Source organism: Molothrus ater, chromosome 13 (genome assembly GCF_012460135.2).
Source record: "Molothrus ater isolate BHLD 08-10-18 breed brown headed cowbird chromosome 13, BPBGC_Mater_1.1, whole genome shotgun sequence".
In the NCBI taxonomy this organism is placed as follows: domain Eukaryota; kingdom Metazoa; phylum Chordata; class Aves; order Passeriformes; family Icteridae; genus Molothrus; species Molothrus ater.
Window position 1 is genome coordinate 1860981 of NC_050490.2, and position 27529 is coordinate 1888509.

At 56.1% G+C, this 27529-nt stretch overlaps 1 protein-coding gene across 1 annotated transcript; it reads right to left on the bottom strand.

The window, feature by feature from the left end:
* Nucleotides 1–24445, bottom strand: RBPMS2 (RNA binding protein, mRNA processing factor 2). The gene is made up of 8 exons (XM_036389714.2): nucleotides 24376–24445; nucleotides 12855–12932; nucleotides 12195–12233; nucleotides 11641–11703; nucleotides 10681–10831; nucleotides 9972–10120; nucleotides 1483–1552; nucleotides 1–1243 (listed from the first exon to the last, which is right to left on the bottom strand). Exons 1-7 carry the CDS (start codon nucleotides 24433–24435, stop codon nucleotides 1490–1492), a joined length of 603 nt encoding a protein of 200 aa, XP_036245607.1. The 5' UTR covers nucleotides 24436–24445; the 3' UTR covers nucleotides 1–1243; nucleotides 1483–1489.
* Nucleotides 24446–27529: the final 3084 nt, after the last annotated feature.

Here is a 27529-nt window from a genome sequence, read left to right on the forward strand (position 1 = left end):
TTTTTGGTTGCATTTCATATATTATCCAGTTTCACATTCTCATAGGATCAGCAATTATAGAGCAACTTATTCTCAAATCTTTTAATACAAGCGAGACAGCCATGGTCAGATAATACTTAAAGCACTTCAATACCAAGCAATAAGATGCTAAAACAAAAATTGCACAATTTCTTGTTTACTATGCCTGACTGAATCATTGGTACAGAAGACAACCCTTCTTTTTCAAGCTTTTAACTAAACATTAACTTATCTTACAGGATTACAATTTCTCTTTAATAATAATAATAATAATTAATTGCACACAAACACACAAGAAATTCTTTATGATGCATAAATATTTCCTTATTACACATGGTACAAAAATACTCGTACTTTTTTTTTTGTTCGGTATTCCCATAAGGATGGCTGATTATTTGGCAAGACTGGATGCTCTCCAATCAGAAGAATGTGGGGAAAAAAAAAGAAAAGAGGTTAGATATTTTACAGCTGTTCTATATATAGAAGTTTGAAGAAGGAAAAAAATAATACAATAACCCTGACTTTAAAACAAGCAGAATGGATGAGAACAAAAACCCAGTGCATCATACTTTAAAAAAAAAAAAGAAAAAAAGAAAAAAAAAAAAAAGCATTTTTCAAATTTTTCTGGTCATCCTGGGGAGAGGAGGGTGGAGGTGGGAGAAGGGGTGAGACAAGGACAGTTAGTATTTCTCAAAGCCAAGTCTTCACCGAAGCAAGAGGAAAACCTTGATGGATCAATCCGTTGGGCCAAGACCTGTTGCTAACGGTTACACAAACGCTAGAACAAACAAACTTACACTCACACAGACACAAGTTAAGTGTTTTAATTCATGCCAGAAAACATGCAAAACCCATGTTGCCTTTCGATTCCTTCAGCCGAGCTGCCCCCGGGGAAGGGGAGCCTGGGGACGCCCAGGACCTGGCCCCGGCTGGGTTTCAGTGCAGCCGGATGGCAAAGCTCAGGCAGGGAGGAGGTCCTGGGGATGGAGGGAGGGATGGATGGATGGATGGAGGGAGGGATGGATGGAGGCAGCACACAGCCCGTGGCTGGGGCCACGATGGCTTCACAGTCCAGGGAAAGGGGGGCTGGCAGCCCCGGGGGCAGCGCGGCGGGGCCGGGCGCGTTGTCCTCTGGCCACGTACCAAATCCAGAGGGGGAGCGATCATCCCTGGCACATCCCTCTGTGGAGAGGCAGGGAGGAGGAACACAAGCCCAGGAAAGACACTGTGGGAGAGGAGCACGGTGAGCAGGGCCAGCTGGACCCCTGTCCTGAGGGTCCCCCACAGCCTCCACCCCAGCCCAGGGCTTGGGGGTCTCCCTGCTCCTGTCCAGGAAACCCAACCACATTCCTGGGTGGGTGTTGGGGCTGAGCCCAAGCTCCCATCCCACCTCCCCCCAAGAGTCCAAGGAGCCCAAGGAAGAGCAAGACAAAGACCTGACTCCAAGAGTAATTAATTACTTACTAATGAACTAACAAAACTGACGAGACTTCCATCCTTGCTGGGTAGCTTCAGAGGGAGGGTACCAGCGCATCTGGAAAAGAAAGCCATGGCAGAGGTCCATGATCCAGGATCACCTCAGCCAGAGCACAAACCTTCAGCTCCTTCAAGCCATGTGCAAGGTCCACAGAGCAAAAATGTCTCCAGCACAGGAAAGGAGGCTCCAGGGTGAGCTCCAAATACTCCTTGGATAGCTCCACCCTCAGCCAGCCAAAGGAGGCATCTCAAGACCACACATTAAAACCAGACAACCTCTACAGGACATGTAGGGGGAAGAAGTGGCTCATCTACTACAGCAGATGCCCACGGAGTTTTCCAAGCCCCAACTCTGCTACCAGGAGTGGCTCCAGGCAAACCACACCATGGGAAGAACTTGGAAGAGCTGCAAACCAGCAAGACTTGGAGGCTTCCCTTGGAAGCCTTGGAGGCAGGTGGTCGCTGCCACATCTATTCCTCAGACCTGCTCCTTGCCAAGGAAATGGCTGGATGGGGACCTAACAAACAAACAAGCAAGGGACAATAGCTGAACAGACACTTTCCAGCCCCTCAGGAGACACAGTGAGCTGGCAACACCCAGCCCCACAGCCTAGGACATTCACATGGTCCCATCTGGTCAGCAGGGCCAGTGTGTCCAGCTGGGCTGCATCAGCAGCTCCGAGCCTGACAGCAGCAGGAGACAAGCCCATGCCACTTGACTGAGCACAGATCCAGCAGCAGGAGCAGCAACTGGAGCTTGGAGCTTGGTCCTGCTCCTGGAGCACAGCAGCCACCCCCCACTCCTCCCTCCCCAGCTGCCAGGAGAGAAGCACAGCCTCAGCACGGTCAGGGCTCTGGGAACCAGCACAATGATGGACTTGGTTCTAAGATGGGGAGAAAAGTGGCAAAAAACCCCCTGGAGCCCCCTGTGAGCCACTCCCCTTGTCCCATTCATACTGGCACAGCTGTCCCCTCGCCCAAACAAGCCTGGCTCGATGCTCCTCTCCCAAGGACATGCAGCACACTGCCACAACCTCTGCACTGGCCAAGTTCTGCCCCCACAGGCATTGGGGCCGCAGTGCCAGGAACTGCAGCCACATGAGCTATGGGCCTTGAGAAGGCTCCTAAATGAGCCCTGCCAGTCAGCAGAAGCTCTGTCCTCACAGGAGCCTCTCATCAGCTCAGAACAAAGCCAGTCTGAACAAGACTTGAACAACCTGGTCTAGTGGAAGATGTCCCTGCACATGGCATGGGGGTGGAATGGGATTGGTTTAAGGTCCCTTCCAACTCGAACCATTCCACGGTTCCATCATCTGCTGGACCCTTGCCAGACACCTTCACAAGTCAAGTGGGTGCCACTAAATCAGCTCCCAGCTGGCTCCATACCTCACTCCCTGGCACAGCATCCCAGTCACTCCAGCCATGGCAATCAAGGGCATGGAGACCCTCTTCCCCCAGTGAGGGGTCCCACCTGGTGCCAGCACCAAAGTGCCACCCAGCGTCTCCTTTCACTTCTCCTTTAGCCTGGGAGAGGGACCTTTGCTGCCCAGTCAGGGCCACCACACTGTGCACAGCCACTACCCAGGAAGGTTTGGCATGGGCAGCAGCATCACTGACACCTTACAGGGCCACCACAGCAGCTGCCAGAGCAAGGACAGGGGTTTCTTGTGCCCTGTCACCAGGAGGTGCTTGCTCAGCTGAGCCACATCTCTGCAGCCGTCCTCCCTGGCCAGTGTCTCCCCCTGCACACCCTCCCCTCCACAGCTGGAAGCAGTTTCCTCCTGCTCAGCAGGAAACTCCCCCTTCCTTCACAAGGCTGCAAGAGCTTAACCCTGAGAGCTGCCTCTGCCCCACGCAGGCTGGGGAAGCAGCACAGCCAGGCCATGCACAGCCAGCCCAGCCTGGTGCCCTCCATCCTGCCTCAGAGCCACCTTCTGCCCCCCCTGCAGAGCCTCAGCACCTCCACTTTGAACAGAAGTCCTGGTTTGCTCTTAAAACACACATTGTAGCTCTGCTCTGAGCTAATTAGCTCATAGTTCATAGCTAATAAACCATCAGTGCAGTGGACCAGCCCTCCTTGCCTTCCCCCTGCAGGTCTGCAATGCTCACACACCAAACCCAGCCAGCCTGACCCACCGTGGCCCCACAGGCCAGCCCTGCATTCAGAGGGTTCAGCCTGGAGCCCTGCAGGAGCTGACACAGATGTGACAATCCTGGGTACAATCCAAGGCTCTGACATGCTGGCAGGGTAAGGGAATGACCTGCCAGGCCTTTCAGCCTACAGAAAGATTAAGGGCTTGAAGGGATGAGGCAGGAACTCAGTAGGAGGGAGGTTCCCAAAGCCAGCAGAAAACACTGGAAGCTGTGGATCAGAGCAGATAGCCAAGAGGACACTCTAGGCAGTTTTGTCTTCACACCCCTCCAAATACTACATCCATCAAGGAGGAAGCTGAGAACTGATGGAGATGCTCAGCACTGGGTGAGGAGAGCACAGCAAGAGAGGCTTTTACTGGAAGGGACACTGTTGTTTCTGGAGAGGCATTAGCTCACAATTGGAAAGGAGTCTGGTCACACCACCAACACATCTCCTACTCACAGGGATGAGGCAGCCACTGCTGGCCAACTGCTGCAGCCTCATGCTGCTGCCTTCAACATCTGTCCCAGAAACAGCTGGAGAGGAGAAATGTGTGCCTCTGCCTGTCACCTCCCAGAGGCCAGGAAACCTCTCCCTTTCTGCAGCACAACACCAGCAGCTGCCTTTTAAAAGTCACAATGAAATCATAAATGGGGCAGAGAAACATCCCATCAGAGCCCCACTCTCCTTGTCAAAACCTCCTTTGTCTCTCCCAATGCTCTCAGAATTTAAGTATCCAACTGTCCACCATCCCCAGGGAGGGCAAATCCTTCAGAAGAGGGGAAACAAGGACCAAACACACAGGTCCCTCCTCAGAGCACCTTTGGCTTGGAGGACCTGCCTTTCCTCCTTAGTTACCTCTAGGTCTGCAGCCAGCCCCAGCATCTCAGAGCTCTGACCTATCTCTACAGCTGGAATGGTCCCCAGGGATGATTCCCTCCGCTCCTGGGAGCTGGTAGGATCCAACCAACACATCCAAGAGCTGCATCTCCCTGCCAAGCTGCTGAAGAGCAGAGCAAACCCTCACTGGTGCTGCTGAGATGCTCAGCCTGGCAAGCCAGGAGCAGCTGGCAGCAGCAGCACAGGTGCGAGCCCTGGGCAGCCCCCACGGGCAGGGAGAGCTGCTCTGCTCCATCTGGACACAGCCCATGGAGTGTGACCAGGCAGGCAAGGATGGCAGCACCTCACCCACTGGTGTGTGCTGGACACACACCCACCCCAGAGCGGGCACTGCACCCTGGCACCTGCTGGAGGGCCCCTCAGGGGCTGGGGTGGGGCACAACGAGGTGTGGGACCAGAGCAGCTCAGCCCAGCACCAGGAACACCAGATGCAGTGGGATCCAGCCCGTGCATCTCCACAAGGAGCTCTGGTGAGGGAGAGCTGGAGGATCAGCACACCATCCACAGCAAGGCAAGGAGCATCTGGCACAAGGCAGGCACTGATCCATCCTCTCAGGAACATTTTAACAGGTGTGCATCCATCCATCAGTCCAACACCTTGCACTCTATGGCTCAGGGAGACACACCCCTCTCTGAGACTGCAGCAAGGAAGCATTTCCCTTTTTTACAGCAAGTTGTGTTGCTTTCTTTTGGATTGAGCCAGCCAGGGAGAGCCACTGTTGGCCACAAGTCTCTTCTGATGGCCCAGCAGTCCCTTTCACCACCACTTAGCCAGGACAGCTGCTCAGAGCATCCTCTGCTTGGAGCATGCCCAGAGCATCTCCTGCCTGCTTTTCCCTGGCTAGGAGGGAGCTGCTGGCTGGGAGCTGCTTGGCCAGCTATGCCACCACTGTCACTGGAGTTTAGAAAGTTGCCACAACCATGAACATCTTGAACAAGAGGCTTCACATCTCTGGGAAGCATGGAGCTGGCCCAGAGAGAAATATTCCTGGGAAGTCCCTACACAACAGCACCAACAGGCAACGAGTTATTAGGGACAGAAAATTCATCCTGTCTCCAGTCTAGGGTGGGTCTGTCAGCTTTTCCCTGCAAAGGAAAGGGAGTTGGGACCAACCTCTGCTTTCATCAATGGCATCAGCCTCAACCCAGCACCAGGAAGTCCCAAGGTCCTTCCAGGCTCTTGCACAACCACACAGCCATGATCCAGGACTGCTCCCTCCACCCACCACTCACTTGGACAGGTCCCAGAATCAGAGACCCGCCTCTGCCATCTCCTCAAGGAGATGCTTCAAGGGAACCTTGGCAGCCCCCTCCCAAAAAGACTGGCATCTCTGTGCCCTCAGGCCTTGAGCTGCCTCACTGCCTTGGAAACACCTACCAGGGACTCCAGGCACCCAACACATCAGCTGTGTCCCCAGCAACACCACCTGGCCATGTTTTTATGGGCCAGTCCGGCATCCAACCTGCTTCCCACAGCAAGTCCTGCCCAGAGCAGAGTCCTGCCCCATGGGTGCTGCCACAGCTGGAAGCATCTCTGCAAAAGAGTTCTAGAAGCTTGGATTGCCCTGGCATCCCTGGCTGCCCACTCACAGCCTGGTTTAGGGGCACCCCAAACCAGTGGCTCCACCTCAGAGACACAGTGCAGCCCAAGTCCCTCTTACCAGCAATGGACAGCTCTGTCTACCAGGACCAAGCAGAACCAGACAAGCTGTGTCATTGTCTCTATACCTGTGTCAAGCTCTTCCCATCTTCCCAGGAGGGGAAATTATAACTCTGCACATCTTTGCACCTCACAGTTTTCTAAGGACAAAGGCAGACCTGGGCCCTCATCTTTGGTGGCTTCTTTTCTTATCATCAGTTCCACAGAGAGAGGAAAAGGTCTGCTCAGAACCACTGCTGGAGAAGTGAACCAGGGCTCATTTCCTTCAGTCAAACATCAACCATCCCCCTGGCAACCAGTCCCAGGCCTTTCCCTCTTCCCAAGCTCCCAATCTCCTACACCACACACCCCTCTCTCCCAAGGCTGCTGATTCCCTCATTACAGCTCACACAGCCTGGGTCCTGCCTGTGATTTCAGGTTGCAAGAGAGAAGCCAAGCTCCAGGTAGGAACTGGCTCCATTTCCATTACCAGAGAGGAAAGCAGTGAGATTAGACCCACGATCAGGGCAGGGTCTGTCCCGGTGGGCGATTCTGGAACAAAGTGACCGGCAAGTGCTGTTGTCTACGGTGCCCACTAAAATTTAGTCGTGTGCTATCAACTACCACGTCACTCACCTCCCCCACCGTGTGCCAAGAGTGAGGTCAAGGTGTATTTCTGGTTGCCCTTGAAGGGGTCAAGGTTGGGGAGAAACCAGGTTTCTTTCAGGCTGAGTGGCAGGGTGGTGTCTGCCCCAGCCCAACCGGGCTGCTCCCCTCCCAGGGCAGGGCCTGGCCGAGCCTGGCTCAGCTGGAGGAGCTGATGTAAGATGGTGCCATGCTGTGTGCGCCATGTCATGTGCTGCCAAGTTGGAGATGTGGGTTAGAAAGAAGGCCTGGCATCTCATTCCCCAGGCTCTGGTGGGTGGGTAGCGTGAGGCCCATGCACTGGGTTGCCAAGGAGATACGGGCTACAGAGATGGGCAGAAGCTTGCAAATCCCACAGTGCACCTTGGAGGAGAGATGGTTACCTTACCAGTCTTTCCAGACGTGGCTGCCATCATGCTTAACACTTCTAGGAATGGAGCTGTGGTACAGCCACTCCACTAGCTGCAATAAGGCATCACTAGGGCGTCCCATCTCCAGGGACAGCTCTGAGCTTCGGGGCTAGCCTGCGCTGGCATCATGGCTGGAGTTCACTAGGGACATCAAAGGAGGGATTTGAGAGAGGGTGGGAGGGAGGGAAGGCAGATGGGACAATCTTAAAGTCAGCGGAGTCCCCGGTGGGGCAGGGTCAGGCTACAGTCCCAGCTGCAGCCGCCTGGTGCCTGCCTGGAGCAGTGCCAAGGCAAGGACGAGCCAGGAGCAGCAGCCATCGCTGGGAGTGGCTTACCAAGGGTTCCCGAGGCCAGGCCAGCCTCTCACCACCTCCTGCCCCTCATCCCTCCTGCCAGCCCTCTGGGCAGCTCTTCAGGAGGCCAGGCCAGGCCACCTCCTCTCCCCATTGCTGAACTCAGCTCTGCAAGAAGATGAGCCCTTCAGGTTTAAATCTCTTGTGACAAGATCTCGGTTTAGCTACATCCTCCAACTTCTTGCCTGCCTCAAGGCTGATCACTGTGGAGCTGCTACAGCTCTGGCCATCCCCATGGATGCCCTCCAGCCCACACCAGTCCAGCAGGAGGAAGAACTGTGACTGTTCTGGGGAATAACCCATAAGCCCAGCAGATGAGTGAGCCAGCCCCTCCCAGTGAGGGCAGAGGGCTCAGCACACAGGACTAAGGGCACAGCTTTTAGCCCAGTTTGTGAGCAAAAGTCATCTCCCTGTTGTGCTCCACCCTCAGCTCTGCAAGGGACAGGGCTCCAGCCCAGAGCTGCCAGCACGAGTAATGTTTAACCCCACTAAATTTTATTGGTAACATATCCTGTGCCAGGACATGCCCCTGCAGGGTCAGCACTGGCTCAGCACAGCCAGGAGCAGCTGGGACTGCCCAGCAGCCTCTCTGGAAAAGAGCTGGGTCCAGGCACAGCCTGGAGGGGCTGCACTGGCTCCCTAAGGCTTGGAGCCCATCACCACCCACGGACCCCCTTGGGCAGGGAGCTCTACCTACACAGGGAGCTCCTCAGGTCTTAGGATGAGGCCAGACGACCTCTTTAGAAACCAACAGCTCACTAGCTGGAGGGTAGGAACTAAGACCCCAGAAGGAAAAGATGTAGCTGGAGGCCTCCTTAATACCCTCCAGAAAAGTGGACTTTTCTCCCCAACTTTGCACCGTAAAGTTTGGGTGTCTAAGCCTCACACTCAGGGTCCCTATGCAGTCACCAGTGAACACCCTGGAAGAAACTGCAGTGAAAGTTTCACCTCCCTCAACCAGCTCAGCCAGGCCAGAGGGGTTGATTTTTCCTGGTCCTCCCTTCCAGGGACAATTCATCCTTGACCACCACCCTACACACACAAGGGGCAGGAAAACACTTCTCTCCTGAGCCACTGAGGAGCACAGCACAGCCCTGTAGTTGTGGGCACCACCACCAACTTCTGGAAAACACCAGCAAGAACAACCTTCCCAGTGAAGAAGCAGCTTGGCTCTGGAGGTCCTTGGAAGAACATTCCAGTGCTCTTCCTGGTCCTGTCCTGAACCCCAATGTACTTCTCCCTACCCCCCTGGAGCTTCAGCCCAGCAACAGTTCACCTGTAGAAGGGCAGAAGGAGAGATCTGCAGGTGTGAGAGGGGCAGGACAGAGGACAGGAGTCTGCATCCACCCCACATGGCATTTGGGAAGCAAGCTTGGCTTGAAGCTGGGCAGTTACCATCACAAAGCTTACAGGAAGCAACAGGATGCCCAAGGGCCAACACAGCTCACTGCCAGCCAGGACAGCAAGGTGAGAGGACACAGCTCCTCCTGCTCTCCATTTAAGCAGGGAAGAGTAGGAGTCAACACCCTGCCTGGCAGGGCAGAGAGCAGAGGTTAAGCCCCAGTGCTCAGTCCCACTGCCCCAGTCTCCCATGGCACCACAACGGGAGCAGACACAGAAGCAGGCACAGCACAGCTGGCTGGTCACACTGAGCAGGGAGGGACAGGGCTTCCAGCTTCTCCTGGACAAGTGCTTCAAACCAAGCACCTCAACTTGGAATTAGGACACTGCTACTCTGTTTTGACTTTCCCTTTGCATGTTGATGGTTTCAAGGTTTATGTGGTCTCTGTACGTTAAAGCATCTGCCAGACCAGTTCAGGCATCTCTGCATTCTCAGCTGTCAGACCTGGGGACACCAGGCAGCTGCTTGCACCACCATCTGCACTTCCAGGGGCTCATGCATGGGATGACTCTCCTCACTGGCCTGTGCTGAGGGTAGCTAACACCCTGCTCCATCACAACTCCTCACTCTGGCAAGGCCCTAGTCACTTATCTCCTGCAGGACACCCTCCTCCAGCTTTGGAAGTGTGTAAGTCATTAGGCTGAGCCCCTCTGCTGCTTTTGCTGTGACTTGGGATGACATTTCATAGCTATGTCATGCGCAGGAAGCGTTTCCTCCCTGCAGTCCCTCAGTGGAGTTCTCTGGCCATGGGGGGCAACAAGACCAGCCAGAAATGGAGCCCTGACTTCTCCCACCCTCCTGCCCCTGCAGGGTCAGAAATCCTCAGCCAGCCCTGCCTGCTCTGGGCTGCACAGAGCCCTGCTTGGGCTGCCCTGCAGCGGAGCCGAGGCGCAGAGGGCAGGGTCTGGGCGGCCGAGCGGAGGCCGCGGGGATGGAGCCCCGTGGCGGGGACACAGGAGGGGCAGCCCCGGCTCGGGAGCGGGGAGCGACTCACCTGAGCGTGAAGAGCGGCGGCCGCGGCAGCCGCTGCCGGGTACGTGAAGGCGGCGTGGGGAATGGCAGGGGTCAGCTCCGTGGTGTACAGCGGGTAGGGAGCCCACGCCTCCGGGGACGCTGGGATGAGAGCCGCTCCAGTCAGGTCATCTACAGGAGGAGGAGACAAGGGACAGCGTCCCAGGACTGGCCCCAACAGCCTGCTCTGGGGACAGGCTCTGGATTACCCACCCCAGGCTAAAGCTTTGCGCTGCCATCTTGATCAGCTGCTCCTCCAGCCTCCCAGCCTCGACAGGAGAACCCAGGGATGTGTTGCATTACAGCCCCACGTGGGCTTTGGACACTGGTCCACATAGCAGCCACAGGATGCAGGACAGGGGGCTCAGAGCCACATTACAGGTCACCCCATAAGCCTCAGTAGGGCTACTCAGCCCACCAGGCTACATAGAGGGTGAATAGCACAGGACTCATCCTTTATGCTTCACATTTAGGGATGCTTTAAAAGATTTATAGTATCACTTGAGCTACCAAATGCAACTTTCATGTCTCAACAGTTCTGTGCTGCCCAGATGCCTGTGACTCTCCTGTGGCTCCAGCACCCTGCTGGCCTCCCTGCCTGGCAGATTCCAGGCAGAACAGAGGTGGGTCTGGGCTCCTTTGCATTCTCAGAGTTGGAGCCATGACCCCCAAGCCCCTCCCAGCATACTCACAGGGGTCCCGTGCAATGAAATGTGCACCCAGGGCAGGGTGAATGTTGGTGGGGTTCGGTGTGGCCATCAGCTTGCTCTTGGCCATCTTTGTGTTGGCTTTAGCGAACTCTAACCGCAAGGTCTGCGGGTTCTCGGGGTCGAAGCGGATGCCCTGTCACAGGAGAGAGCACAGGGGCTTCTCAGAGGTGAAGCTCCAGCCCAAGCACAGGCTGTGGTTACTCATGGAGCAAAGGCCAACTGAGGAACCAAGGCCACCACTCTGCAGTCACATGCCCAGATTTTTGTCACCTCACTGCAATGCTCAAGCTCCCACGTGCTTTTATTTTTATTCTTAGCTGGCCAGGACTACCGTTAGACCCAGAAGCACTGTTTCCAACATGAGGGACACAGTTCTGCTCCTTATGTGCAGTTCACCAACCACTACAGCAGGGATGGATATCAACATGGCTCAGGAAAGGTCTGTCTGCTGAAGCTGGGGTAACTGTCTATTCTGGAGCTGGAATAATCCCATCTGTGTGGGAGCTCCCATCTACACCTTCTGCCAGCCTGAGCAGAGGCACTAGCAGGTGTCACAAAGCCCAAGGCAAGGTCTACAGCACAGCAGAACCATGTCTTGCTGACCAGATCCCACCAACACTCCTTCAGGATGGGGATCATTTTGGGTGTCCTTTCCATGCTGACCATCCTCAAGATACTTTCTTGAGTCACAGCAGGTCTCCACACCCTCAGAGCTGTCTTCCAGTGGTCAAAAACTGCATAGAGACAGCTTGCATCCATTTGCCCAGGCTGATGTCAGCCTTGAACAGCTCTCCTGCCTCCCTGCTGGGACGCTGCAGGACCATTTCACTTCCACAGTCCAGAGCACAGCTGGTAGATGCCCTGCCTGTCTCTGCCCTCACTCTGGGTCCAGCAAGGCACATGGCCCCAGCCCTGCAGCCCCCCAGCACTTTGGGTACTCACATTCAAGGCGTTCTTGGCTGCTTCAGCGCCAGCCCGGCTGTCGAAGGTCACAAAACCCACTGGCTAAAAGAAACAACACCATTTCAGTTTGGAAGACTCTTCCAGCTCCTCAGGCTGCCTTACCACCCCTCTGTCCCAGACAACAGCAGAAGAGACCATCCTAAGCTGCACAGGGGCTTCAAGCAGAGCTTGGGGCATTGGCTCAAGATTCCTGCTCTGATCTGCTCCCACCACAAATGTTTTGGTGTTCTCATGTGTGGGGACACTGTTCACCCTGACAAGCCCCCAGCATGGCTACCCCTGCCTTGATCAGCATGGGAGAGAGGAAGGCTGATGGCAGCACAAGGTTTGGGGCTGAAGCCTCAGGGCTCACCCAGGGCAGCAGGAGGAGACATGGAGACATTCAGAACATGCTGGAATGTAGAACCCCTCAGTGTGGCTGCTGCTGGCCCAGACAGTGCTTTACACAGTGGAATGGGATCTGTCCCCTCTCCCCTCCTGGCATGTCCAGTTTGATAGCAAAAGCCAAAAATACCCAGGCTGAAAGGAGGTACCTGCTTTGAAGTCAGCTTGATCAGTGACCCCTCATAACCCTGCAGGAGAGAAGAAACAAGTCAGTGCCAGGCTCCTGAGGAGGCCACGCTGCAACCAAGACACAACACAAAGACTTCAGGAGTTCCTGCAGCACCAAGCCCTTCACAGGGCAGGGGCCACAGTAGAAACAGGGACACTAACACTTCTTTTCCACCAGTAGAGAAGACTGGGAACAGAGAAGGTATTTTAGCTCTTCCATCCTGGCCCTTTGGGGAAAAATTCAATTTTCTAGATCTTCATCCAGCTACAAAGATGAGCACCCTGCCCTGGCTAGTGCCTAGAGGAAGCAGAGCACCCTCCCTGTGCTAGAGGAGTGCAGAGAAAGGAACCCCACTTGCCCTGAGACAGCCTGGAGAGTCTGGGGGATGAGGACACATCCTCAAGGAAGGGCTGGTCCAGCTGAGCAGCAGGGCTGACCAAGCAGGTTTCCTCAAGCTTAGAGGCAGCACAACTCCAATGGCAGGCCCCAGCTGGAGGCTCCCAGGTGAGCACAAGTCATGGGATCCTGTGCTGGCTTCAGGTTCCCATGTCGTCCCTACTTCCCCTGACAGACCTTTGGTGCCAGGTCCTCCACAAAGCAGCATCTTTCCCTCCAAAACCCAGATCTGAAGACTCCTTACCTTGAATGGCCGGAAGAGAAGGTAGAGCTCTCTGGGTTTGATATCCACAGGAAGGCCACTGACAAACAGCGTCCGTACCTAGGAGAGAGGCCGAGCAGCTGTACTGACAGGAGAGGTTTGCTGCCCGAGCAGCAGCACAGAGCACAGCTCAGAAGTGCACTAAGAACAGCACACCTTGCATCAAAGGTCCACTAACCCTTCCCTGCATTAGGGAGTGTTGTCCAGGATAAAACACACCCAGCTCTTTGACCTCCACCTCAAAGGATTGATGTCCTTACAAAACCTCAGGCCCTGGCACCATGGCCTGGGTTGATGAAGGCATGGACACCAGCCCCTCAGCCTGACAGGACCTTGATGGCTAAACTGGCAAGGACCACACACTGCCACAAGAACCAAGTCTGACGCATCCCAAAGGTCCAAATGGACCAGTACAAACCCCAGTTCTCTCCAGATCTTTCTACAGATCACATACTGGATCTCCTCTCTTCAACCTACCCTGGCACTTTAATTCCATCACCAATTCAAAGGCAGCCCTCAATTTTGAGAAACACCTCACTGCCCCTTTTGACTTCTGCAACAGTCCCAGAACATGACTGCAGGAAGATTTTTGGGTCCATCCCAGCTCCTTCCCCAGCACACCTCAGAACCTTCAGGAGTGCTCCCATACCCACTCTCAGAGCAGTTATTCTGCTGTGCCCAGCCAAGAGCAGCTGTGCTGGGTCAAACCCCTGTAGCCATCTGCTCTTCCCAGGCTGTTCAAGTCATGGACCAAGTCCAAACACACTCATGTCAAAGCAAAAAACACAGTGCCAGGGGAGGATTTCAATAGATAATCCATTAAAGTTATAGATAATAGTTCACTTGAATAACCAGGAAGAGAAAGTGCTGAAGGCTCATGGCCTGGGAGAACTCTGCTCAACAGCCAGACTCCCCATGAGCACCTTCTCCCTGCACACTGGCTGGCACTATTCCCATAGGGAGCAGCTTGATGAAGCTGCAGAGGCTTTTTTAAATCAGCACAGAGCTGGAAAGGGAAGTTATGCACAACCAAAGTCACGAAGACATTCACCTGTCATTATGAACAAGGAGCAGGAGCCCCAAACCAGAGCTCATCTCCTGGCCTGCTTCCAGCACAGTGACCCCATTATGTTTGCAGAAGGGCTCTGCTCCCTTTTTTGTTTTGCTCAGCCATTTCCCCTTCTCCAGGCAGAGTGGGCTGTGTCCAAAACCACTTTTAGCAAGAATGTGCTTGCCCTGCTTCAGGGCTGGAGGCAGACCTGGAAACACAGGAGCCCCTGCCTCTGTAATTCTTTGGGGGCAGCCAGATAGAGACTCCACCACACAGGGAGGTTTCTCTTACTTACAGATGAAAACTCACCTCCTTCAGCTCTTGTGCCCAGGACAGTCCTGCCAAGGCAGAAAAATGCCATTCCCAGGGTAAAGCCCCCCAGGATGAACAGTGACTGTGAAAGGCTTGGGGTGCTCCTGCTCTCCTGTGCATGCTGAAACTAAGGGCTGCCACTGTCCCCCACTAGTCTAGTGTGAGGAGCCTTCTCTGGCCCAGCACAGCTCAGGAGCAGAACCAGAGCACCCTTCCCATCCGCTGGCCCTTCAACATGGATGCCTCTACCACACACTCTTGCTTTGCCCTGCCTTGGGAAGCAGGATGCCGTGTGGAGCATTCAGGAACACTTTCCAAGCTCAGGCTCAGTCTGACAGGCTCCCCACCATCCCACCCTACATGTGGTGCTTTAAGGCACCACTCCAAGGCCACCCCATGCCTGGACAGAGGGGACAATGCCACTGTTCCCTGGCTTGCTGCCTGCCTCGAAGACCTCAATGCTTGCACTTGAGCATGAGCTCCACAGAGCGTTCCCAAAAGACCCACAGCCATCTCTTGCAGGGGAGGACTGCAGAGTGTGGTGGCACACATGTGCCTCAGCCATGTGAAAGCATTGTCCCTTTTCAATATTTCAGGATCCAAGTGCGCTCAGCCCCCAGAATGGATTTTTCTTCCGAGCAGACAGAAATCCACATCCCTGTTGGGTCTCTAAATGGCCCCGTGATGCGGCACTCGGTAACTCCTTGCGACAGGCGTGACTGGAGGGAAGATGCCTGGTGGCTCAGGGAAGGGGGAGCCAGAGCTGGAGCCCTCACATCAGCCTGGACACAGCAAGGCAGGTGCCCAGGAAAGCTCTTTGTCAGAGGTAACAGGCTCCCAGTGCCAGCCCCATCAGTTGCTGCCAAGGACAGGAGCAAGAAATCTCCTCTCGCTGACCAGAAGTTTCCCTTGGCCTCCAAGTCCTGTTTGTCACCATCCACAGCACTGAAAGGGCATTGGAAAGCCAAGCCACAGCACCCAGCAAGGGCTACAATTGCTCCAAAGCATAGGCAATTCCAAATGCCACCAGCCAACCTCTCCAAAGAGGGTCTCAGGACAAACTAAGGAAGCCCCAGCTCAGAATGGCTTGTTGGAAGCAACAAGACCAAGCAGTTGGCTTTATCTCAACAATTCAGCACATCCATAAGTGATCTAGAGAAGGGTAAGGAAAGAGGGAGACCAAGTTATTCAGTGAAGGGAGAGTGAGGCTGGTGAGAGACCTGAGCAATATTTTCAAGGGACAGAGTGAGCAAAGGAGATTTAGGTTACCCCACAGGAGAAAATCAGGAGGCAGGTCACCAGTCTGAGCCTCTTGTGCACTGTGGGCAACCTGGCCCAGCCTCTTCCCCTGCTCCCAAAAGAGAGGAAGCTGTAGATGAGGGCAATGGGGTCTAGACAAGCATCTTGCAGTGGATTAACCAAACTGGGACTCTCCAGTCAGCCCAAGTCCTGCAGGCTTTGAGAGCCCCATGGTACCACCCAGGGCTGACAAATCCAGGCATCCAGCCCTTACAATCAACATGCCACAACAGGATAACTTCTGCTAAAACATGCCCTACTTCAAGTCCCTGCCACCAAACACCAAATCCAGCCTCCCCACAGTGCATCTGGAAAAGGCGCAGGACAAAAACCACCAAACCAAACAAAAACACCATCAAAAATGTCCATCCAGGGCTGGATCAGGAACTGCCTGGGCCAAACAACATGTGCAGACATGCAGCAGGAGCAGATGTCCAGGAATGCCATGTTCTTTTGCTCATTCTTAGGCTCTGATGCCAGGTGAGAGCAGCCACATCCCAGCCAGGGATCTGAACTGCACACATGGGCATGGGGGAAGCAGGACAGGGAACAGCTCTCACCTGGGATAGCCCAGTAGGGTCACACTGCTGCAGGCCCTGCTGAAAACATTGCCCCTTCCCCATCCCTGCCCCTCTGGGGATGTCTCCAGTCCAAACACCTGATAGAGATGGAGGAGAGCCATGGAAAACAGGGTTCAAGCCAGGAGGGACAAGACCATCCAGGCCATCTCAGAGAGGGAGGACCCCAGCACAGCTTCCCACCCAGGGGGAGGAGGGACAGGACAAACCATTCAGCCCTCGAGTTGTCAGTGTCAGTCCTTGCACAGCTGCATCTCCCCAAAGAGACACAACCTTGGGCCAGCACAGCCAGGAGCTTCACACCAGGGCTGTAAAGGAGCCAAGCAGCAGCACCTGCCCTGTGCTGCCACAGCCCCAGCACTGCCAGGAGAGCAGCACAGCTCCCACAGCTCCTGGCCACAGCTGCTTTGGAGTAAGAGCTCTCAAAAGAGAGTTCTGAGCTGCCCTGCAGCCCCAAAAGGGTTGAGTAATGTCAGAAATGTTTGATGCAAGGGCAAAGGTACCCTGAGGGTGCAGTGATTGGGGTTTTTTTGTTAGAACATTGCTCCAAATCCCCCTCCTGGAGCCAGCAAGGCCAACCCTCCCCCCCGGAGAGATCAGTCCTTTAACTACATCACCCACGGCACAGCTCGGGCTACTCCAGCCCCCAGAACTGGCCTGGTCCTGGATCCATACTTGCAGCACCTGCAGCACAGCAGAGGCTCAGAGACACCTGAGCACAGGTACAGCAGGAATGTGCTCTAATGCCTCCCCCACACTGTGCCATTGGACATTCCCCCTCTCCAGGAAGCCACTCCAGTCTCACACCAGTTTTCCCTAGAAACGAGTCATCTCCCTCTAGTATATAGATATATTGTTGTGAACTAACAGACACTGAGCCTTCTTCCTATGCCACCAGCCCCATGCCACCCTGCCGAGGACAGGGACAAAGCTTTGCCACAGCATCGCAAAGGCACTTCCCGCTCCGCGGTGCCAGGAGCTCAGGGACACGGACCACAGGGATATGGAGCGCAGCTTTGCCCAGTGGGGTGCCTGCCTGCCATCGGGGGTGACCAGCGAGGCCAGAGGGGGACACAGAGCCCGGTCCTGGTGGCTGTGATGCAGCCAGGGCCACTTGACGCGAGAGCGCTGGAATGCGGCGAGGCTGCGCTGCCCCCGGAGCCGGGACTTATAAGGCACGGGAGCTTGCACAACAGGGCTGAGGGGAGGGGAACACACGCAGCCCACTGGCGGGGCTGAAAAATGGGACAGGATCCTCCCCTCGGTGTCTCACACACGGCCCCGGGGCTGCAGCGTCCTGCCATTGCAACCTGGAGCTGTTTTGGTCCTCAGCACAGCCCCAGGAACCGCAAGGGAGGAGAAAACTGGGAGAGAGGGATGTGTGGTGTGTGCGAGGGACAGCCCGGCAGGCAAGCAGGGCAGCCTCCACAGCACGGAGCAGGAATCCCGGGAGAAAGGGCTTGCAACTGGCTACTTCACTGCTCCGTGCCTCAGTTTCCCCTCCACCAGCCAGAAGGGAGGTGACAAGAGCCGGGGGCTGCTGCCCTTGCAGAGCTCCGGTGTCCTCGGGCAGGATCAGGAGCCGCTCCAGCCCGGATGCCCAGAGCCCCCAGGCACTGGGAAGATGCTCATCCATCCCCGGAGGGGAAAGAGAGCCCTGAACCTCCCCCAGCGCTTGAAGCAAGGCAGCCTCAGGCATTTCCCTCCAAAAACAGCCTTTTGCACAAAAGGCACACGAGGACCAACGTCCCCCCGGCCCAGAGGGAAGAGAGCTGACCACAAGCCAGCCCAAGTGCACCAGCATTTTGTCCCCAAGGCTGTGGTGTCCCACACTGCTCATAGGCAGAGCAGCCTCTCCCCAGCACTGCTCTTCCCCCACGTCAGGCAGGGGATGTCAGTAGGGCTCAGCCACCCCTGTGGTCACGGGAGGAAGAAAACACTGACAAGGGGGAAGCAGGAGAGGCACCAGCCCCACTCTGGGAGAGCAGGAAGCACATGGCAGCTGATAAATCCAGGCACAACAGGACAGCACCCAAGAATAGGCCTTGGCCCTGGCAGAGGAAGCTCTGCTGGTGTGGCTTTGCCATGGATGCCTGCTCCTGCTATCAAGTCCCATCACCTCTGTCTCTGCAGCCTCTCACAAAAAGAGCAGCACCCAGATGGGTTTGGACCTCAACAGGGGCTCAGAGCTGATGAAACATTTGGAAAGGACAGCCCCACAATCCCCAAGACATTACTGTCCAACAGGGCAGCTCCCCAGCACAGGGAGGGGCTGGCTGAGCACCCTCAGGTTGCCTTCATCACCTTTCACCTTGCCAAGAGGTCCACTCAGCCAGAGGGGACAGGCACCAGTGCCACAGCCAACCTGCTGAAGGACACTCACATCCATGCTGGCCATACCCAGCCATCACACTGAGCCCCGGGCTCCAGACAGCCTCACCTGCAACTCTGGTCTTGGGGACCTGCAGACACCTGTCACCATCAGCTGGAGCCATGGACTTTACCTGCTATGGACCAGCTTTTCCTGCCCACACCCAGGCAGGAGACAGGGGTGAAACAGGCTCCTCCCCAGGGTAGAGACTGGCAGGAGACATGGGTCTGGAAGCAGGACCCTCACCAGAAACATTCTCACCTCAGATCCTTCATTGAGTACATCTGTATCTGCCCCACCCACCACATGATGATTCCTGGGCACTCTTCAGTGCCATGCCTCCCAGGACACATCCAGAGGAATGTCTCCTCAAATCAACACAGTCTGGGGCAGCACACCCATGGCCGTGCCCCAGCCCCATGCAGCACGTCAGGTACCTCCACAGCCCAACAAACAAGAGCTCCATAAAACCCAGGTGATGGAGAGCTGAAAGCTCCCAGCAGCTCTTCACTCTGGACAGCAGTTAGTGGAGTGTCACCCCAACACAGAGAGACCTCTGGGGACACCAGGAGGATGACAATCACCCACAGGACTAAGCCAACACTGCATCAGCCCAGCTCTTAGCAAGACAGCACCACTAGACAGCAGGGAAGGGCTGTGCTGCCAAAATGTGGAGCAAAAGCGCCAACCCGAACCCACAACACGCCCTCTGGCTGATCTCTCCCAATCCATGGCCCATGTTGCACTTCAGGCCATTGCTACAGGTGACCCAGGGCAGCTACACATTGAGGGAGACGTGGGACTCCTGTCCATGGAGGAGATGGGAAGGACAGACATCCCCAGGCCAACAGCTTCTGACCCACAGACACACCCCACAGCAATGCAAGAACCACACACCACCTGCACCACCCAAACATTTCCACAGCTTCTCCTGGGCTGTGCAGTGGGGCTGGAGGACCTCCACAAGGGTGAGGCCACCCACTGGGCCCTCAGGTTTCCAGCCACCCCAGCACACCAGGACCCAGAGCACCCTTGCCAAGCCTGTAGCACCCACTTCTGCCATGCCAAGGGCAGGGTCACCTGGTGCCACTACTCCCTCTTCATCAGATGTGCTGCCTGGCTCAGGATCACACTCAGTATGGGCCAGGTTCAGCAGCTCCAGTGTTGGAGCTGTGCCCCACTGCCCTGCCCCTCATTAGGTCCTTTCACAGGACCAGACGCACAGGGGGAACTTGGTTTCCACTATCCCATGAGGTGCAGGAAGATGCTGAGTCTTGTAGTGAGGTATAACCACCTCACTTCTACAGTCATGCCACAGTGAAGCTTCAGGCTGAAGCCTTTATTTCAGGCAGAGCTCCACAATAGGCAGCAGTGTTGCTTTGTGACCCACAAAGCAGCAAAGTCTCCAGGACTTGGCACGGCCAAGACCAGCAAAGTCTCCAGGATCTTTCACTCCACAACCTTCCACATTAGTTCCAGCAAGAGTCTCGAATTCCTACAGTGCCAGATCCTCAAGCAGAGCTATGAGGAAGGACAGCAAAGCCTGAACTACACTTAGCTACTTCCCAGACACCTCAAAGGGCATCCTTCCTACTTTGGTGAGGACAAAGCAAAGACCTAGAAAGGGAACCATTGAGTTTGGCCCTTCCTGACTTCCACAGGCACCACTAAAAATCCATTAATTCTGAGGCTATGGAGGGAAAGTCCTGCTCAGCAGCTCCTCAGGAAGACTCATTCTGAAGCTGGTTCTCATTTAATAGCCCAGGTGGCAGGAGAAAGAAATTACCCCATCACGGGGACTAGTTGAATTGGGATGTCAACACTCAGACTCACATCTAAGAAATTTAGATTTGAAAGAGTGAGAAAGGAGAAGGAAGCTCCTTCAGAGGGTATTGACAGGACACAAGGAGATAATGGGGACATTCCCACATCCCTCCTCCTGTCAGAGCAACTCAGTGCTCAACCCAAGACCAAGAGGATGTCTGGGAACACATCAGTTCCCAGAACCCCTGTGTGCGTGGTGACTCCAGGGTGTCTGCTCAGCCAACAATCTGTCACTGACAGAAAGCTGCATCTAACACTTAGGGGGCTTTTAGGATGCATGCAAACAGCTCTGAGGCACCGTCCTGCCTCAGCCAGGCCAAGTGCAAGAGGATTAGCGAGCAGTGACTGTAACTACTACAGCTTCATGCTCCTCACAGTGAAGAGCAGCATCAGAGGAGACATTTGACTCCAGAACTCACACTAACCTTATTGGTTTGCAGCTGCAGAGCTGGAATCCACACATGCACGAGGTATCTAGGTCCACTCAAGCAGAGATTACAGAAGTCAAGAGATGCCTGGCACCAGTCCATGAAGTGCTACAGACATCCAGCACATAACACAGCCCACTCACCAGCAGCATTCCCAGGCAGTTCCAGCAGCTGTGGGGTGCAGCAGCTAAGGAAAAAGGGACGTAGGACTTGCTACTGAGGAGATTGTCTGCAAGCCAAGAGTCTTCTGCCTCTCCAACAGAGAGTTTTCTAACCTACAGCCTTTCATGGACCAACAGGGAAGATCACAGAATTACATAATTATTTGGTTTAAAAGGGACCTTAAAGACCATCCTGTTCCACCCCCTGCATGGGCAGGGACACCTTCCACTAGACCAGGTGGCTGCAAGTCCCATCCAGTTTGGCCTCGAACACTTCCAGAAACAGAGCAGCCACAGCTTCTCAGGGCAGCCTGTGCCAGGACCTCACCCAGCCACGTGGAATTATTTCTTCCTAAGATGACCCTCTCTGGCAGAGCTTAGCCAGGTCCTCACCTGGGCTCTCCCAGCACACCTCACATTTAACACTTCCCATCTTCAGCAGTCTGGGATCCCCAAGCTCTACCTCAAGAGCAGCAGCCATGGAGCTGCAAACAGGCCCTTCAGACCAGCCAGAGGACACACAGGATAACCACAGACTCCAACTGCCAGTTTGAGCATCTATGTAGTCAGCTCCAGATCCATCCTGCTCGTGGTAGACCTACAACTTCCTGCTGACTTCCCAGGAGAGCAAGAACTAATTTCTAGAGTAGAACCAACATGTCTGCACCAGGCACTCCGGAGAGCAGGGTGAACACACCGGGTTTTATTGCCATGCAGCCGTGGACACAATACCCAGTGTCCATGGGAAGCATGAGAGCTCCTCCAGCTGCTGGAAAAAGCTCAGCCTGCCACAGGGGTGGGAGTGCAGCACCTAGGCCTGTCCCACACTACCCTTCAGGACTGCCAGGAGAGATGCAGCCACGCAGATCGGTGGCTGGGCTGCCTGGAAAATTAAACAGAAGATAGCAGCAAGTGGGGAGGGATCGCGTTTGGGGAGGTGTCTGGTGAGGAACAGCAGGGACTGACATTAGGCCCTGTTTGTTTAACATTCCCGTTAACGACCTCGAGAGGAGCGAGAGGCATTCCTGTCCTCCGCATGTCACCAGCCAGGAAGCGGCGGCTGCGAGATCCAGGGGCTCACAGATAAGATAAAGGGAAAGGCTGAATTTGGGAGCTTCGCCCCGCTGTATCTGGGGCACACGGCGCCCTTCTGTGAGCGCCTGGGGAGGCAGTGAAGGAGGTGAATGGTGGGGGGGAGTGGGGGGGTGGAGGAGTGTCCACAGCGCCAGGATCTGGCAGTGTTATCCATGCACTGTGGGAAAATATTCCAGCACACTCTCCTGAATATGTTGGGACTGAGGGATTCCACTTTGCACCAAATGTATTTATCGCTCTGTATGAAGGGGAGCTTCTGGGCAAGAATTTGGGCCCCCAGGCCGTGCTGGAATCCTGAATACAAGGTCACTCCTTATGCCTCCACTAGCCTCTGCAGTGAGGAACAGCTCCTGGTCAGCCAGGAGGTACTGGAAAAACAAGCATTCAGAGTAGGCTCAGGGTAGCCACCATGGAGCCCAAACTGTGCTCACCACCCATAGCGTTATGTCTGTTGGATTCTGGTGGAGAAAGGACTTTCCAACAGCAATCCCACCAGGGACAGGGACATTAACCCCCCAGCAGTCCCAGCCTGACCCAGGTGGCAGGTCTTTTGCTGCAGCCCTGGGTGCAGGAGGACAGACACACCCAGCGAGGACAGACCATCCAACAGGGCGGACAGACCGAGCCCCTCCCCACACGCTCCTGGAGGCTGCACAGCAGAGAGCAGGAGCCCCTTCTGTCCAACCCCTGCACACTCCCCAGGGATGCCATCTTTAACTCAGTTTTCCAGCCATCAAGGTCCACTCCTGGGAGGACCAGCCTCTCCAGAGGGTGAAGATTTCCTGAAACGCTCCAGCACCCGCTTTGCCAAACAACCACCCGGCAGTGGGGAACAGACTGGCTCTTGCCCAGCACCAGGAGCTCACCTGACCACCTGTGAGGCACCAGCCCAGCTAGAGCAACACCACTGGGATGGGATACACCAAGTGGCACCAACCTCAGGGACCTTCGCACGCCAGTCAATAACTGGATCAAGGAGCTGCATAGAATCTTCTGAGTGCTCATGCACAGCCTGTGAAACCCCCAGGTACCAAACCTCCCTCCAGCAGGAGCGGCACAGGGCCTCAGGTGTGGCACAGGGGCCCAGGTGCTCAGGCTCTCAGCCCACCCGGTGACGCTGGGACGCGCCACCCGCAGCATCCACATCCCATTGCCTCAGCGCATCACCTATGCCCTGCTCCACGCTGCGGACAGCATCGCTCCAGCCACCACCTGCCAATCCATTCCAGGCCATTACTCGGGTCCCCCTGGCTGGGGCTGGAGCCCAGGGGATGTGATGGCCCCAAGTCAGCTGGCGTGCCGGGCTGCACTGCCTGGTGGGTGGTGGAGCAAGCCAGGCGCCATGTTGCGGCGGCGAGAGCGCACGGAGGACGGCGAGGGGAGGGGACTGAGCACCTCCCCGGTGCTGAGGGCCAGGCGCCGAGGACTGCAGCAAAACACTTCCAAGGCCAGGCATTTTCCAGAGCCCTCTCCAAGATGGAGGGCAGCTAGTAACCCACTATGGCAATACCTGCTCCAGGAGTGCAGTGATGGCATCAGCCAATGGCTCCGACAGCCAAAGCGCAAATGTGGAGGGCTGCAAGCTCTGGCATGTGGCTACAGACAACTGACCCTCACTAGCCTTCCCAGCCCTGAATCCAGCAGCATCCAGGCTGTGGCTTGCAGTGGTATCTGGGGGAAGGGTCTGCCAGCAGGTCAGCTCAGTCCTACAGCCCCAGCCAGGCTGCCAGCACACACGGAGCAGGGCAGGGGCTCCTCCACTATTGTCCAAGTGTCTCCCTTGCAACCCACACGGGCAGAACGGTGCTGGATCCAGGAGCCCTCCAGCTACGGGGACGTGGCAACAGGACACCATGCCCACGGGTGCCGGCTGCGCTGGTTGGAGCGGGGACCTGCCAGCCCTCTGCCCCACAGGCTACAGGGACACCGGGCTGAGCACGGGACTCGCCCTGCCCGGCCCCAGCCCCTCCTCGGGGCGGCCCGGGGACTCCAGCACCAGCTCACCAACACCCTCGTACTCTGGCTCCCACAGCCTGGCCCCAGCTTCCCAGCCCGCAGCAGTCCCGGCATCTGGGCTCCGGCTCCTCGACGACCCGGGGGTCCAGCCCTGACACCGGCTCCTCCATTCCCCAAAAGAGGCGCTGCGCTCGTTCCCGGCTTCCCCGACGCCCCGGTGCCGCCTCCGCGGTCCCCGATACCGCCCTGCTCCATCCCCAGTACCCCAGCCCCGGTTCCCCGACGACGCTGCGCTCCACCCGCCGTCCCCCGACACCCCGGCGTTCCATCCCCGCCGGCCCGACCCTGGTCCCGCCGCCGTCGCGACCCAGCCCCGTCCCCCGGCCGCTCCGGTGTCCCAGCGCCGCTCGCAGTTCCCCGGCGCCCACCTCCTCCTCGACGGTGCCGCCGCCGTTGGTGTGCTCGGTGTCCTTGTTGAGGTTGCTCATGGTGGGGTGCTGGGGCGGGGGGTGGTGCCGGCTGCTCCGGAGCTCCGCGGGGCCGAGCCGGGTGCCGAGTGCCGGTGCCGGTGCGGTGCTGGTGGCGGGGGCGGTGCGGGGCGGTGCGGCGCTGCCCTCCCGGCTCACATACGGCGGCCCGGGACGGCGCCGCTGTTAAGGGCCGGGCCGGGCGGAGCGGGGCCGAGCGGAGCGCAACGAGCCGCAGCTGCGGGGCCGACGCGCCCCAGCCCCAGCCCGAGCCGCCGCTCCCGGTGCCGCCACCGCGCACCGAGCAGCGGGGCCGGGACCCGCCCGCCTGCCCCGCCCGGGGCCGCCCCCGGCCGCCGCCGCCGCCAATCCCGGCCCGGCCCGGCCCTCCGGGACCGCGGGGAGGTTTTTTTTTGTTGTTGGGCTCGAGTTATTTTAATTCTTTTTTTCCCCTCCTTTCCACGAAAAACTTTGTCAACTTTGATGAACTTTCGGGTTTCGACTTTCTTAAAGGGCCCGCCGGGCTCTGATCTAGCGGCGGGGCTTTGCCGTTCTCTCCGCGTATCCCCGGGGCGGGGAGATGTGGCTCAGCCCCGCGGGGATCCGAGAGCCCCGGGACGGCATCCTTGGGACCCCCGATGAGAGCCCCGAGCCCCAAGAACAGCAGCCCTGGGAGCTCAGCACGGGATCCTGCAACTCCGGGACACCGGCTCTGAGCCGCAGGAGAGCAGCCCCAAATCTGCCCCGACAGCATCCCCTGTCCCCTGGGGAGAGCAGCCTGGTTCCTCCTGCCAGGGCAGCCCCACAACCATCTTCACGGACATCCCTGTGTGCAAAGCCCTGTTCTTGGGCCTGGGAGGAGGAGCAGGGTTGAGGCACAGAATCATGGAATCCCTGCGTGGTGTGGGTGGGAAGGGACCTTAAATTTCATATCATTCAACCCCCCCTGCCGTGGTTGCTCCAAGTCCCATCCAACCTGGCCTTGGGCATTTCCAGGGATGGGGCAACCACAGCTTCTCTGGGCAACCTGAGCCAGGGCCCACCACACTCATTATCCATCTTTTTCCCTTTCTCCGTGCCCACATGGGTCCCCAGTTGGCCACATCCTAAAGCACAGCCTGCGGTTGGATAACATGAGCAGAAAGTGGAACACATAAACATTCCTCCATACTGCAGCCCTCAGCTTGGTCCTGTGTGAGGTACAAGTGTAAAACCCCAAGAGCTTGGGTCACCCTGCCAAGTAAGAGATGTCCAGGGATCTGAGCCCTCTTATCTTAACCAACATTTCTTGTGCCCAGCCCATGCTGCTTCCCCAGCACCAAGGCCAGGTGAAAGAGGGGAAACATCATCCCTGTCCTGCCCTGAGGGTCCCACAGCCCCCCTGCACTGCAAAAGCCAAGTGTGTTCCCCATCCTCCATTGGCCTGGCTGGAGACACCTGTGCTGTCCCCATGGCACTGAATGCCACTTCAAAGTCAAACTGAGTCCACGCCTGGCTCTGAGTGACAGTGGCATTCCAGCAGGAGCTCTGGGATGTGTGGTTTTGCTCATGTGAATGTTGTGAAAAGGTGTGAGCCTAGCTGGGGGTAACCACAGCTGAGTTCCCACCACACCTGGGTCCACTACCCTGTTCACGCCCCAGCCTCTGACTCTATTTGCCACCTGGCTACAGAGATGCACCCTGTGAAAATGTAACCCCAATTCAGCCATCCCCATGCACAAGCAAAGTCCAGCACAACCCACAGCACTCTGAGTCTGGCACCAGAAAGGCAATACAGGAAACACCATCACCGAGATGGTGCCCACAGCCAAGTGCATGTGGGGCCAAATAATTCCATCACAGGAACTAGGAGGTGTATTGGAGGGGATGAAACATCCTCCTGGGAGCATCAGCGTTATGTTCCCCTGCTTTCTAGGTTCTGGCTTTTAGCAGCAGCAGCCGTTTGCATGCAGCACAGAGGGTTTGTGTGTGGAGCCCTCACAGAGTGGCAAAGTGACCACTTCTTTTTTCAAGGCTTTGTAGTGAGCTGCTAAGCCAGAGAGCCTGATCCCTGCCAGGTTCTGCATGAGGGGAGAAAACTCCCACTTTTTGACTAAAAATCCCCACTATATTTATTTAAAATGCTGTTCTACAGAAGAGTTTTGGAGAGACTTCACATACCAGCTGTGAGCACCACAGCAAGAGCTCCCCCAAGCCACCCATGGAGTTCAGCACAGACAGATCCAGATCAGAGCAAGGACTCTCCTCACTCTTCAGGGATGCTGCCCTTCACCATAACTTTGTCCCCAAGACTGGGGGACAGTCCCATAAGGCTGTGCAGGAATAACTCCCAGGAAGTGTTGCCTACCATTGCTCAAAGACTCTAAGAGAGCCCACTCTCACAAAGACCAGGAATATTTGCTTTCTGTGCTAATTGAGCAAAAAGCAGTGTAACCTCACAGCACTTTCTCTGTGTTTAGGTCTGGTGCTTCACTTTCTACAGACTTTGAGTGCAGAGCCTGAGGCAAGTGGAAGAAGGCACAAAAGGGTGGAAGTCAGGAGCAGCAGTGGATTTTCATCAGACCCCCAAGGACCCCAATGCTGCACACACATGCAGAGGAGACATTCTGCCTCTTCCAGAGCAGGAAAACCCTGGCCACAAGCAGAAGAGTTCATGTATCCATCATGCTGGGGCAATAACAGTGGGTCCACCACATCACTACCATACTGATGGCCACAACCTCTGGTTTATTTTGTAGGCAAATCCATGGCATTGGGCTGGAGATAAATATCCTCCTTGCACACAGAGCTGTCTGTGGTGGCAGCATCCCTACATCCCAGTATCTTGTGGCTCACAGACCCTTTGATATCTTCATAAACATCACAGCCAGGCAGCCTCTCCCCTCCCAAAGCACTGCAGCATGTGCTTCAACACATGGAGCCCTTGATGATCCAGCCAGCTGCACACAGAGATGTTTTCTCCCCCCAGGAACTTAAAGGGATGGACAGAAGGACAGAAGGTGGGAAAAATGAAGCTGTTACCAGCTTGTGCAGGTGAGCCAGTCCACCAGAAAATGGTGATGCCCCTGAAGAGATTTTGGCTGAGGATTCCACTTCCACCTGGAGGTGCTCAGCT